This window comes from Hyperolius riggenbachi, chromosome 2 (assembly GCF_040937935.1).
Source record: "Hyperolius riggenbachi isolate aHypRig1 chromosome 2, aHypRig1.pri, whole genome shotgun sequence".
Classification (NCBI taxonomy): Eukaryota; Metazoa; Chordata; class Amphibia; order Anura; family Hyperoliidae; genus Hyperolius; species Hyperolius riggenbachi.
In genome coordinates, this window is record NC_090647.1 from 137,582,129 (window position 1) to 137,594,710 (window position 12,582).

Consider the following 12,582-nt stretch of genomic DNA (forward strand, 5'->3'; position numbering starts at 1 on the left):
AGCTGTACATTTGCCAGATATGAGGAAATGCCAGCTAGGTTTGGGATTGCCCTGAAACACTTTTAAGGTGGCCATACACTTTTCATCAGATAGATTTCTGTCAGATGCCTGTCAAGTCGAATCTGACAGGAATCTATCTGATGTGTGCCACACACTAGGAACAGATTTCCAATAGATTTTACAATGAAAAGGAGAAATACGAACATTATGCCCACAATATCATATCACATAGGCTTGACTAAAACAGGAGAACAGGAGGCTCAATAAAAAGAGGAACCTAGATCGAGCAAAAAATTAAGTAATGAGTGGCAGGTCCCACCTGGCATTGAGGCCCTGGGGGACCCTGGTGCTCAGATGGTATATCCACATAGCCTCTCTCTTTAACAATTTCTTATAAAGGTCAAGCGTGGAGACTTTGGGGAACTTACAGATCCAATCCGTCGTGACAGTCGTTATCGCTGCCCGTCGCTAAACTTCGTTCGTGTGATCGCGCGCCTGTACCCATGTCGCAAGATCGCAGAAACAATCGCTCAAAAAATGACCAGTCATCAGAAAAATCAACCGGAAAATCGTGTAGTGGTTATGGACCTTAAAGGGACACCGAGCAGTGCAGTAACTATGGAAAGATGCATATCATTTTAAAGCTCTCTTTCTCCTCTTTCCAATGATATATAATCCGTCGCCCTACACCTTTTAGTGTTCGCTATTTTCGCGATTGAAATTGCCGCGGCCGCGATTTTGATCGCGAAAATAGAGAAAACTAAAAGGCGTAGGGCCGCGGTTTAGGTGTCGCCAGAAAGAAAAGAAAGAGAGCTTTAAAATGATATGCAACTTTCCATAGTTACATTGTATTACACAGGGCGACTTTTTCTGCTGAATGGAGCTGCTGACTTTAGGAAAATCGCGAAAATAGCGAAAAAGAAAAGGCGTAGGGCAGTTTATATATCATTGGAAAGAGGAGAAAGAGAGCTTTAAAATTATATGCATCTTTCCATAGTTTCTGCACTGCTCGGTGTCCCTTTAAAGAGAACCCGAGGTGGGGTTCTAAGAATGAAATCTGCGCTCAGAGGCTGGGTCTGCTTATATTGCCCAGCCTCTGTTGCTATTTCAATCCCCCCAAAGTTCCCTCTGTGCTCTGCTCTCCCCATAAATCATCAGCCGCGCTGCCGACACGCAGCGTGTCACAGTGGCCTGTGTTTACTTTTGTCCTGTCACTCTCGCCCTTCCCCCCGCCTCCTGCATTGCGCCGGTTCCCACCGCGTCCCTTCCTTCCAATCAGCGGGGAGGGAAGGGACGCAGGCGGGGACCGGAGCTATGGAGGAGGCGGGGGAGCGGCGGAGAGTGACAGGACAAAAGTAAACACAGCCCGCACAGCGTGGCTGTGATTTATGGGGAGAGCGGAGCGCAGGGGGAACTTTGGGGGATTGAAATAGCAACAGAGGCTGGGCAATATAAGCAGACCCAGCCTCTGAGCGCAGATTTCATTCTTAGAACCCCACCTCGGGTTCTCTTTAAGAGATGATAAACATGATAAACAGGAAGTAGCGTGTAGCAGTTAGAGATCAGATCTCAGCGGTGGAACACAGGTATGCCGCTGCTGCCACCTATTAATGCAGGAGGGGAGCACGCTGAGGGGAGAGCCCGAGGTGAAGGAGGGGGGAATGGCCCCCCCTCCCCGCTGATGTGGGGGCCAATGCTCTTTCCTCATGCTGCGGCCCCTCCTGCCCCCCAAAGCGGCCCTGAGCAGGCGGGGGGGGGGGGGCATCCAGATTTACGCAGGGGGGCCCAGTGATTTCTAGTTACACCCCTGGTTTGGATTCTAAACTGCAGCTGTGACAGTCTTATGCGATCTTAAAAATGAAGCCAAAACTAAAAATAATTACATGAGATGTATTTCTATTTTAATAACGCTTTATTTACCATCGGTACTACACATATAATTATATATATCATAAGATTTATTTCACTTCAGGGTTGTTTTAAGCTATGAACACATGCTAGATCACTATCACCTTTGATCAATTGTTAGGGCAACACTGCGGGCAGTGAGTACTATAAAGCCCCCTCTACACTATTCAATTCCAGGCGTGGTTGATCTAATGCGATTAGATCGAATTCAATTAGATCGATTAAATCCAACATGTCCGATCTGGATTTGATCAGGATTCGATCAATCGTGTGATCGATTTGCATTGAAAACTAGCCAAAATCGATCACACAATCGATTGAATCCCGATTGGACATATCGGATTTATTCGATCTAATCGAATTTGATACAATCAAATTTGATCGATTGCGCCTGGAATTGAATGGTGTAGAAGGGGCTTAACAGACATGCTGCTCACCTATAAAAAGGCAGGCTAATCAGAAGAGACAATGGGGCAACTTACGACGAGCAAGTGGATTCTGGCAGACAGACTGAGTAAGAAAACTCCCTTGTTCATCACAATCTGGTGGGATGGATCACAAATAATTTGTGGGTATGTTGGGGAGGAGGCAGTTGTACTACACACACCGCGCCGAACAACTGAAGATTTTCTAGAGCCTGTATGAGGCTTTGCTACTGCCATCAGTATAGCTCCTCCCGTCACTAAAGTGTGGAGCTAGAGCACTTTGTAAGGAAATCTGAGCATAGTGACAACTTCCTCACTATAGTAAAACTGGAAGTCTAGACAAAAATGTCTCAGGTTTGGTTGTACTGGGGAGGCAACTGAAGAGATATCCCTCCATTTAGGGTCGGTCCACACTAGGCACGTTTGCAGAACGGAGTCCGCGGTCCGTTTTTCAAAATTCTGGCAAGTTGCAGCACATGTTTTCAGTCCGGATCCAGGGTGGGGAGGGGGCCGGCCATGCTGGAGGGGGTAGCAGGCAGGAAGGGGGGGCAGCGGGCATATCGGCGGGGAGGGGGTCGAACCCCCCCCTCACCTGGAACCCCCCTTCCCCGCTCCCCTCTAGCTAGTTTCTTTTAAAATCAATTTAGCAGCAAGTGGAGAATGGGAAACTCACTCACTTCCTTGTTCCACCTCTCGCAGCGTCACTTCCTGCAATGCCGCCCAATGAAGTACAGAGGGCAGCATTGCAGGAAGTGATGCGGCGAGTGGTGGAACGCAAGGAAGTGAGTAAGTTCCCCACTCGCTGCTACATTGATTTTAAAATGATTTTAAGGAAATTAGCTGGAGGGCGAGCTGGGAAGGGGGGACCCCCGCTGTGCCCGCTGCCCCCCTTCCTGCCTGCTACCCCTCTCCAGCATGACGGCCCCCCACCCACAGACAGAGCTGGGACACTGGAAACAAATCCGTTTTTGTGTCCAAAGCTGTCTGTGTAGAGGGGGATCCATTTTTGCATTAGGTTGCACTAGAGTGAGATGAGTATGGCTTTTCTCTGGCACACAACTGACTTACCATAGATAAACATAAGTGCACCATGGCTACCTATGCTTTAAAAACATAAAAAGTTATTCCTTAAAGAGCGATGCTTGGAAGTTTGTGAACTTTTTGAATTTTCATTATTTCTGCATAAATATGATATACTGTATACAGTAGCATGACCTGCTTTCCTGAAACTAGATTATGCAAACCCAGATAAACAAATGAGTTTAGAACAGTATGCTTGTTCATTTATTTATTGATAACAATGATCATGAGATACACATTCGTTTGTAGCAGAATTTGCTTTCAGCAGCTGGTGTTCCACCCCTGGGCTGCACTTGCTACAGCTAAACATTAACAGCAAATATTGATCAGTCTTGAATAGTGACTTGGAGAAGTTTTAACCCATTCCTCTTTACACAACAGCTAACTCTGGGATCTTGGTGGTCTTTCTCATACAAATTGTGCATTTCAAGTCTGTCCCTAACATTTATATAAAATCAAGGGTGTAAATACAAGTCGTTGCCCCGCTCCCAGCAAATCCTTGATGGGGCCTCCCAAGGACCACACCATTTCCTTTGCCTACCCTTGGTGATCCTCACAGCCTCGGGCCCATCTGCCAAGAGTCATAAAGCATGTGTAACCATCATAATATTGTGAAGGCAGTTGCATGTGGTCCGGTATTAGTCATGGAGAGAATCCGAAGACATAACAACAAAAGTTGTTTCGGTGATACCTTTAGCCACTTGAGTACCACAGTGCTAAACCCCCCTAAAGACCAGGCCATATTTAGTGTAATTGGTCTCTGCAGCTTTAAGGCCAAGCTGCAGGGCCGCACAACTCAGTACACAAGTGATCCCCCCCCCTTTTCTGAGAGCTCTGTTGGTGGGGTTTGATCACCCCCTAGTGTTTGTTTGTTTTTAAATAAATATTTCTTTCTTTTTTTATTATTATTTTTTACTATTTATTGAATATTATTTTTTTGCAAATCCCTCCCTCCCCCCAGCCAGCCAATCCTGGCGATCGGCTGTCATAGGCTTCTGCCTATGAGAGCCGATCGCTCTCTAATGTCCCAGGGGGACAGCTGTGTCACACAGCTGTCCCCAGTAGATCGCATCGCTGTACCATGTAAATAGACGGCGGTTACGCCGTCTAACAGTCTCCCGAGCGGTGATCGGAGACTGAAGGAGGGGTGGAGATCCACCTCCCAAGTGGAGATGCGCGCGCATCCGTGCATAATCTACTGCAGTAGCCGGCCCCAGGACTTGATGCCAATTGGCATTAGGCATTCCAGGGGCGGCCGTCGCGGTCACGCCCATTGGCGTGACGTGGTCTTTAGGTAGTTAATGACTAACTGTACAAGATTCCTGTACAAGTAACTTCGGCAATATGCTAAGCCAAAAAACACAAGCAGCCATAACACATGTACGTGAGAAAGGATGCTGTTTTTAGAGGTGAAGGGGGCTGTGACCAGGAGGGGCGCAATTTTAGTGTTTTCCCTAGGCTCTACTTTGCCCAGTTACACCCCTTAGTGAAGTAGTAGTTGGGACCCCCTTACAGTTCTGGGCCTCCCTGCAGTAGCAGATACCCTGAGAATTTTTTTGCACTGCACATACGCAGAAAAAAACTGTCCAAATTATGATAGCACCACTGCCATGCTTTACAGATGGCATAAGATGCTGTCTAACAGGTAAAAGTAGAAGGTGGCAGCTAGGCACTCTAGGACTGTATGAGGCAAGCTCACAGATTGTGGTCTAATGCATGACACGTGGTAAACCCCACAACAGCTTCTGCAACGTACTCTACACAATTAGGTCAGACTTGATTCAGCAAAACAGTGGAGAGGAAACATCTGGAACTGTTGAGTTATTTAATAACAAAAGGCAGTTCATGTACAAACAGATGCAATGTGGTGAAACATTATTGCAAACAAATGCTTGTTATTAGCAAATGGAGCTTGTACTTTACCAAACTGAAGTGGCTTAGTAGGTGTATGGATGGAGGTGGGCGCCGGGGGTGCACGGCAAGAAACCATTTTGCAACTTGCTTCCTCTGAGGCCCGGTGAGCTCAGTGTCAGAGGTTTCCTCTACATTTTTTTTTTCGCTGGCATAAGATTCTTATACTTCTGCTAAACATAGCACTTTTCATTCAAGCCAAAAAGTTCATTTTTTTTTTAATTCTTCCATCTAATATTCTTCCTATAAACTCCTGGTTTATTGGTATAGACTTAAAGAAAACCTTTTTGGTTTTATTTTTAAAATGAAATACCTACCTAAGTAGAGAGAAACCTTTGGATAGGCCAGAGGCTTCCCGATCCATTCACGAGCCAACCATTGCTACACAGGGTCTCTCAGAATATATATTAAATATCGTTTAACAGGCGCCGAACAGGAAAAAAGGGCGCCCGTGATAATTTATGTTTTCAAACTGCATCCGTGATAATTAATGTTTCCCAACTTCGTCGGAAAACAGTAACGTTTACACATAAAATAATATTTATAGTTTTGAGTTAAATCGTAATGTAATATTTAAATAATCACTTTTCATAAATCATTATTTTCAACATATAAAGCCGTCAACAAATAAATCGTACTATACTTTTTTTTTATTAACACTCTGTAAATCATTATTGTCCACCAAATAAACTGCATAACAACAAAATCATAATATATTGTTTTTCACACTTAATACTTATAAAACACTTTTATCCATCTGATAAACCGAGCAATAGCTAAATCTGACGAATAATGGTTACAAACATACTAAACATATCTATTGTATTTAACTAAAACATTATTTAAAATGTTATCACTTACTCTTTGTAAAGCATTATCCACATAATAAAGCGATTAGTAAGTACATTGTAATATATTTTTTACGGTCTCTAGTTGTAAAACATTATTATTCACACAATAAAGCGATCACTAAGGGGGGATCTTAGGGTTAGGCACCACCAGGGGGGTCTTAGGATTAGGCACCACCAGGGGGATCTTAGGGTTATGCACCACCAGGGGGGGTCTTAGGGTTAGGCACCACCAGGGAGGTCTTAGGGTTAGGCACCACCAGGGGGATCTTAGGGTTAGGCACCACCAGGGGGATCTTTGGGTTAGGCACCACCAGAGGGGGTCTAAGGGTTAGTCACTTCCAGGGGGGTTTTAGGGTTAGCCACCACCAGGGGGTCTTAGGGTTAGGCACCACCAGGGGGGTCTTAGGGTTAGGCACCACCAGGGGGGTCTTAGGGTTAGGCACCACCAGGGGGGGGTCTTAGGGTTAGGCACCACCAGGGGGGTCTAAGGGTTAGGGATAGGTAGAGGGAGGGTGAGAATAGGGTTAGGTTTAGTTGTAGTAAAATGTTAGTAATATTTACTAATGTTTTACTACAGTTATTACGAACGTACTTATATTTTTTTATGATTTGATTTTTTGAAATATGTGAATTAAGTTTTGATCTGTACTAAATGACTTTTTTAAGGTTTATCAATTTTATAATAAAAATGGCTACAAAATATCGTTTAGAACCTTTATATTAGTATAAAATGTAAAGATATGTTTTTGGATCCTGATCTGGTTAAATCATAAAAAATGTAATACCGTACTTAAACATCAATTATGTAAAATCCGTTTTAAATCATAATAATTATAATCATCATTGTGAATATACAAACGTTATTGTAATTTTCCGTCTATAATTACAGAGAATAGTGTTTTACCAATACAATATTCCATAGACATTATTTAATGATTTGAATTTGTAAAACATTATTCTAAACGAAATATTAAAAGATAATTGTTTTATAAACGATATTTCAGATTAACGTTTACACCAGGCGCCCTTTTTCCCCGACGCCCTCTCTTTGCATGTACGCCTTGTTGGATATGTGCTTGTGAGCTGTGCTCCCCTCTGTGTACAAGCGCGGCTGTAATGCACATGCGCAGTACACTCAGGCTCATACATGGATGGGAACACGGCTGTGTATAAGAGGAGGGTCACGGCCAGTGGTGGTGAGGTCAAGGAGGATATGGGAATGTTCTAGACCTTACAGAGGCTTTCCCCCCACTTAGGTAAGTATCTCGCTTTTTTTTGACTTACAGGTTTGCTTTAACAAAATTATAGATAACCAGCAATGCTCTTTATGGATAACAGTGGCTTTTCCCTTGCAGCTCTGTGATTATTATTATTTTGTAATGTACTTATATAGTGCTGTCTGACATCTTGCATAGCACTGTACAGAGTACATTGGGTCTGATCCAATTCACTGTTTCTTCAAAGTTTTCTCTTGGGTGATATTTTACACCTTGGGCTTGATTCACTAACCGGCGCTATGCCTTATTACTTAGTGGGCACAAACTACAGCGCTAACCTTATCTGAGGTTACTGTGCCTTATCTGAGGTTAGTGTGCCTTATCTGCAGTGTGTGATGTAGCTTTGTGCATCTTTTAGTGTGCACACAGCTATTTAGTGTGCACAAAGCTACTTAAGGGGCACTAAGTTCAGATAAGGCACACTAACCTCAGATAAGGCACACTAACTCAGATAAGGCACAATAACCTCAGATAAGGCACACTAACTCAGATAAGGCACACTAACTCAGATAAGGCACACTAACCTCAGATAAGGCACACTAACTCAGATAAGGCACACTAACTCAGATAAGGCACACTAACCTCAGATAAGGCACACTAACTCAGATAAGGCACACTAACCTCAGATAAGGCACACTAACTCAGATAAGGCACGCTAACCTCAAATAAGGCACACTAACCGGCTCAGCGCCGGAAAACTCTTTTTTACTCCGGCACTAACGGTTAGTGAATCAAGCCCCATATCAGTAAAATGCCCTTTAAGTCACCAGCAAGCAGGAAAATACTCATTTTTTGTTACTTTTCCCCCAACCTTTTGGTATTTTTTCAATTGCAGAGTGCTGAAAGTTATTTTAAACAGAAGTTGAAAATTATCTCCTAGAAAAAAACAAGGAGCTAGGAGAAAAAGTTACTTGGACCGGGCCTATTGTCTTAATATAATCGTTAATATAACTATTTTAGATGGCCTCCAAAATCTTTTTTGTTGCAGACATGATCACAATTCCACAAAGGTGTGTTATAAGGGTCAAACTAAAATAGTGAAGACTGAGATTTCTGTCTCTAAATCAGGCAGAGCCTCTCCCAGAGTCACATTCAATTATAATCCCTTTGATTGGAACACCTTACTCCAATTTCCTCTTCATATAATCTTCGCATAATACAAAAGGTGCAAATACTTTGGCCACACACAAGTATGTAACTTTGGATACTTATAACCAATAAATAAATGAGTAAATATGATGTTTTGGACTTACATTATATTTGTTCATTTATTTATTGGTGAAAATCTGAGTCTTGTTGTAGGACTTGAATGAAAAGCAGATGCATGTTGATACTTGCAGAGGCTTTTGAGCAGAGCAGATTGTCCAAATGATGGTGCTATTATGGAAGATAGTTACCTACAGATGTACTTGGCTAGTTGGCTGGCATGCCTTAATCCTTATTTGCTAGCAAGCTGCTCCTAGAGTGTTTTACAGATGCTATCCTGTTCGGTGTACCCTGCTGGAGCCTGCAAACAGTCAGTTAACTGTACTGTATGTTATTGAAAGGGGGGGGGGGGACAGTGATTTCTGGGGGGGTGGGGTCGGCCACTGTGTGTATGTAAAGTGTAGCAGTGTCTCTGTTATGCACCTGTAATGAGAAATTCTTCTAATCATTTCTGCAGCTCGTTTCTGGTAGACAAGCAGCCTCCTCAAGTTCTGAAGACCCAGACCAAGTTTCAAGCTAGTGTCAACTTCATGCTGGGCTCTAAGATTCTTACTGGGGCTGGCAAAATGCCCATCATAAAGGCTCACATCATCACTGAGAAAAAAGCACAGGAGCTGTTCGGAGCATCTTCCACTGAAGCACTAAGGTGAGTAACATTTTACATTTAATATTCAATCCTGGTCAGCACAGCTTTATAATTTTTCCACCCCTAGGCCAACTTTCTTCCAATTGTAACTGCACCCCTTCCATGTGCAACGTCCAGGTACATTACAGTATTGGATCGAGAAGCAACTGTTGACTGATGAGAAATGGTCTGCTTACATAGAATAATATACAAAATGCAACTAATAAGAGGTGCCATGGTGGCATAGTGGATAGCACCCTCACCTCGCATTGCAGTGCTCTTTTAAATCCCAGCCTGGGTACTATCAGCACAGAGTTTGTATGTTCTCCCTGAGTCTGTGTGGGTTCCCTCCAGGCACTCTGGTTTCTTCCCACATCCCCAAAACATACAGATAAGTTAATTTGCTTCCCCCTAAGTTGTCCCTAGATTATGATGAACATGTGACCATGTTAGGGATTAGATTGTGCTCCCCTCTGGGGGACAGTTAGCAACAAGACATTACATACTGTATATTTCTATGAACATCCATCTCCTGCAGCCTCTCATGTGCAGCTGCCAGCCTAGGACTTTAGCACTGCTAAACAAGAGTGCTAGCAGCAACTGTCTTCTCTTCCATGTACAATTCCACCTTCTCCCCCATGCAGCCTCCCTACTCAATTTACAGTTGCTTTGTGCTGCATGCACTAAAGGTGACCATTAACAATACCATTCTCTGGACAATTAATTGTCCAATTGAATCCTAATATCGATTGGAAACAATGGTTTGGGCTCCTACAATTGAATTGGTAGTAAAGAAGAAAGAAGGAGCACCAGCTTTGCTTACTAAGGTTTATTGCGGACACTTTGGACAATTGAATTGGGCAGTTGATTGTCCAGAGAATTGTCTTGTTAATGGCCACCTTTAGCCATGGCTTGTACAACCTTTTACAACTATCCAGGCCTGTCACTAAGATAGCAGCAAATCTTAAAGAACAACTAACAAAGAAACTGTTTTTTTGTAAACCCCACATACCTATAGAGCTTTTAGGCAGCAACACTAGAAAGATTTCCAGAGGTCTCTCATCACAGCCTGTGTGATAAAATGCCTTGTTTAACAGATGTTTGTAACAATTTTCTATCGGCATCAGTGGGGAGGAAGAGGCAGCACTGAACTGTAACCTGGCCGTAAACTGTTTACACTGCGAGGCAGAGAGAGAGAGAGAGAGACAGGAACACACAGACAGAGCTGCAGTTGATAACTATTTACACACATTTAAAGCTACTGGTATATTCTGCTTTATATCATTCTGAACAGATTCCAGTCACAGTATTAGAGCCAGTGAAGATTGTTTGTGTATGCTGGATGTGCTGGACACAGTCCTCCATAGTAATGCCCACAGTGAAAACTGTTCTTTGTTAATGTAATTTTCTTCATATAAAACATGAAAAAAGCCTTGTATTGCTATTTGCTAGAAATGACTGGAAATATATGTGGCATTTAGAATTGTAGTTAACTTTGATAGTTGTTCTTTAAGTTGCAGTTTCTGCTAATGTTATCAAATGCATTTGCAAACAAGTCCCACACCAGTAGCAGCTGGTAGCGATATAGAGTGTATTGTACCCAGCTATAAATCTCCCTATCTAATACATCCTTACGCTTTTTTATTTTAATATCCATGCTGTAAACTTAAGTCCCCCTGCATCTAATTCCTCTGTTCTGTTCCACCAACTAAAGCATCCTAAAGTAAGACAAGCACAGTCTGGCCCATAGACCATCACATCAGCTCAATGTGTCATAACCATGGGAATAATTGTAAAGAAAGTGACAACTGGAAAATGTCTTGAAAATACATACCAGCAAAATTTTTTGCTTCAAGCTAGAATTTCCATGCAGACCAAAGGGGAGACAGCGCTAGAGGTTGTTGGTGGAATGCAACATTTCAGTCATACGTTACATCACAACAGGCATAATATTCACAGAGTTAGGACTGTTTCACATTGGGGGCGATTGCAATGCACTGGCCATCAGCAAAGCGCTAGTTCAGTGTCACCCTATGAGGGTGTCCCCACAGCAGCACTGCTATTTTGTTAACATCATGTCAGACTCCGCTCTGCTGGACTTGTTTCCTGGACTGCTTTGCTTTCTATGCAGCTTGCATAGTTCAGTCCTGGGAAAAGAGTCTCTTTTGTCACTTTGCAAGGCTGACTGATTTGCATCCACTTATCATGCAAATTGCTTGTCTGCTTCCTTTGAAGGTTTCTAGTATAAATGTCACTTCCTCCCAGAATTCCTTGCTCGACATAGTTTTCTGATTAGGGAAACTTACCTTGGAGCCTCAGCCTTTTTGTATTTTGTGCGAATATTCTAGTGTAGTTAATTATTGGGGAGTGCGTTCTGCACTTCTTATAGTACGGTCAGGTTCTGTTTTATTTTTACTGTTTATTCCTGTCTGTATTGTCTTGTCCTTGCGATTGTACTGTCACCTGCCGTGGTTGACAGTGAATCGTTTGGTCTCGCTCCTAGATCGCATTCGCCCAAGCGGTAGAGGCGGTGGATCTCCCTTGTCTGACTCTTGGAGTATAACCTCAGCTGCGGTTGCTACTGGTTACTCCTTCAGTCTGTCTTGTCTAGCACGAACGCTTGCTGTTGTCTGGTGTGAGGCAACCGATTAGCAAGCGTTTGCGTTATTTGTCTGTCGTCATTTCCTGTGTTCATATGTTAGTTAGGGTTGGTACGTTTTGCCACTGTTGCGCTTAACGTGCGGTGGCCGTACCGTTAACGAGCTTGTCTCTGTTGCGCATATCGTGCGGGGACCACGTTTAGCGAGTTCTTTGTTATTTTCCTTGGCGTTCAGATTGTGGTTATTTGCTGTGTCTTCCTTATTCAGTTCACGCTCTGTCTTTGCTCAATCTTGTGTCACTGATAGCAATCGCCTTTCTTGCTATTAGCGTTCTCATTCTGGCCTGTTATGATGTGATATGTCTACCGTCGCGGGGTGGCGACTAGATTGGGAGTCAAACATATTGACTGTCCCTGTTTTTGCTTTCTTCTCACTTGTTGCTTTTGTGACTGTGGCGACTTCCATCTGCTTCAGCGCACATGGTGTGCGCTGGCTGGAAATCGTCCACAGATGAATACATTAGTCGGGCAATTTCAATCTGGCATCTGTGGAAGTACAGGGGACTTGTTCCTCTGTACTCCGCAGTTCCATCTGCTGGTTGGAATTGTCTTCTGTTGTTTTATCTTGCTTAATCGTGCAATTTCTAACTGGCATCTGTGGCTGTGCAGAGGAATGTTTATTCCTCTGCACTCCACAGCT

The 12,582-nt window shown here is 43.3% G+C and overlaps 1 protein-coding gene across 1 annotated transcript in view; it reads left to right on the top strand.

Moving 5' to 3' along the window:
• Positions 1 to 12,582, top strand: part of STAT6 (signal transducer and activator of transcription 6) — a 234,076-nt gene that overhangs the window by 163,927 nt on the left and 57,567 nt on the right. Inside the window, exon 8 of the mRNA XM_068267474.1 lies at positions 9,116 to 9,304. Coding sequence (XP_068123575.1) covers positions 9,116 to 9,304 — 189 coding nt within the window. The remainder of the gene's footprint in view (positions 1 to 9,115; positions 9,305 to 12,582) is intronic.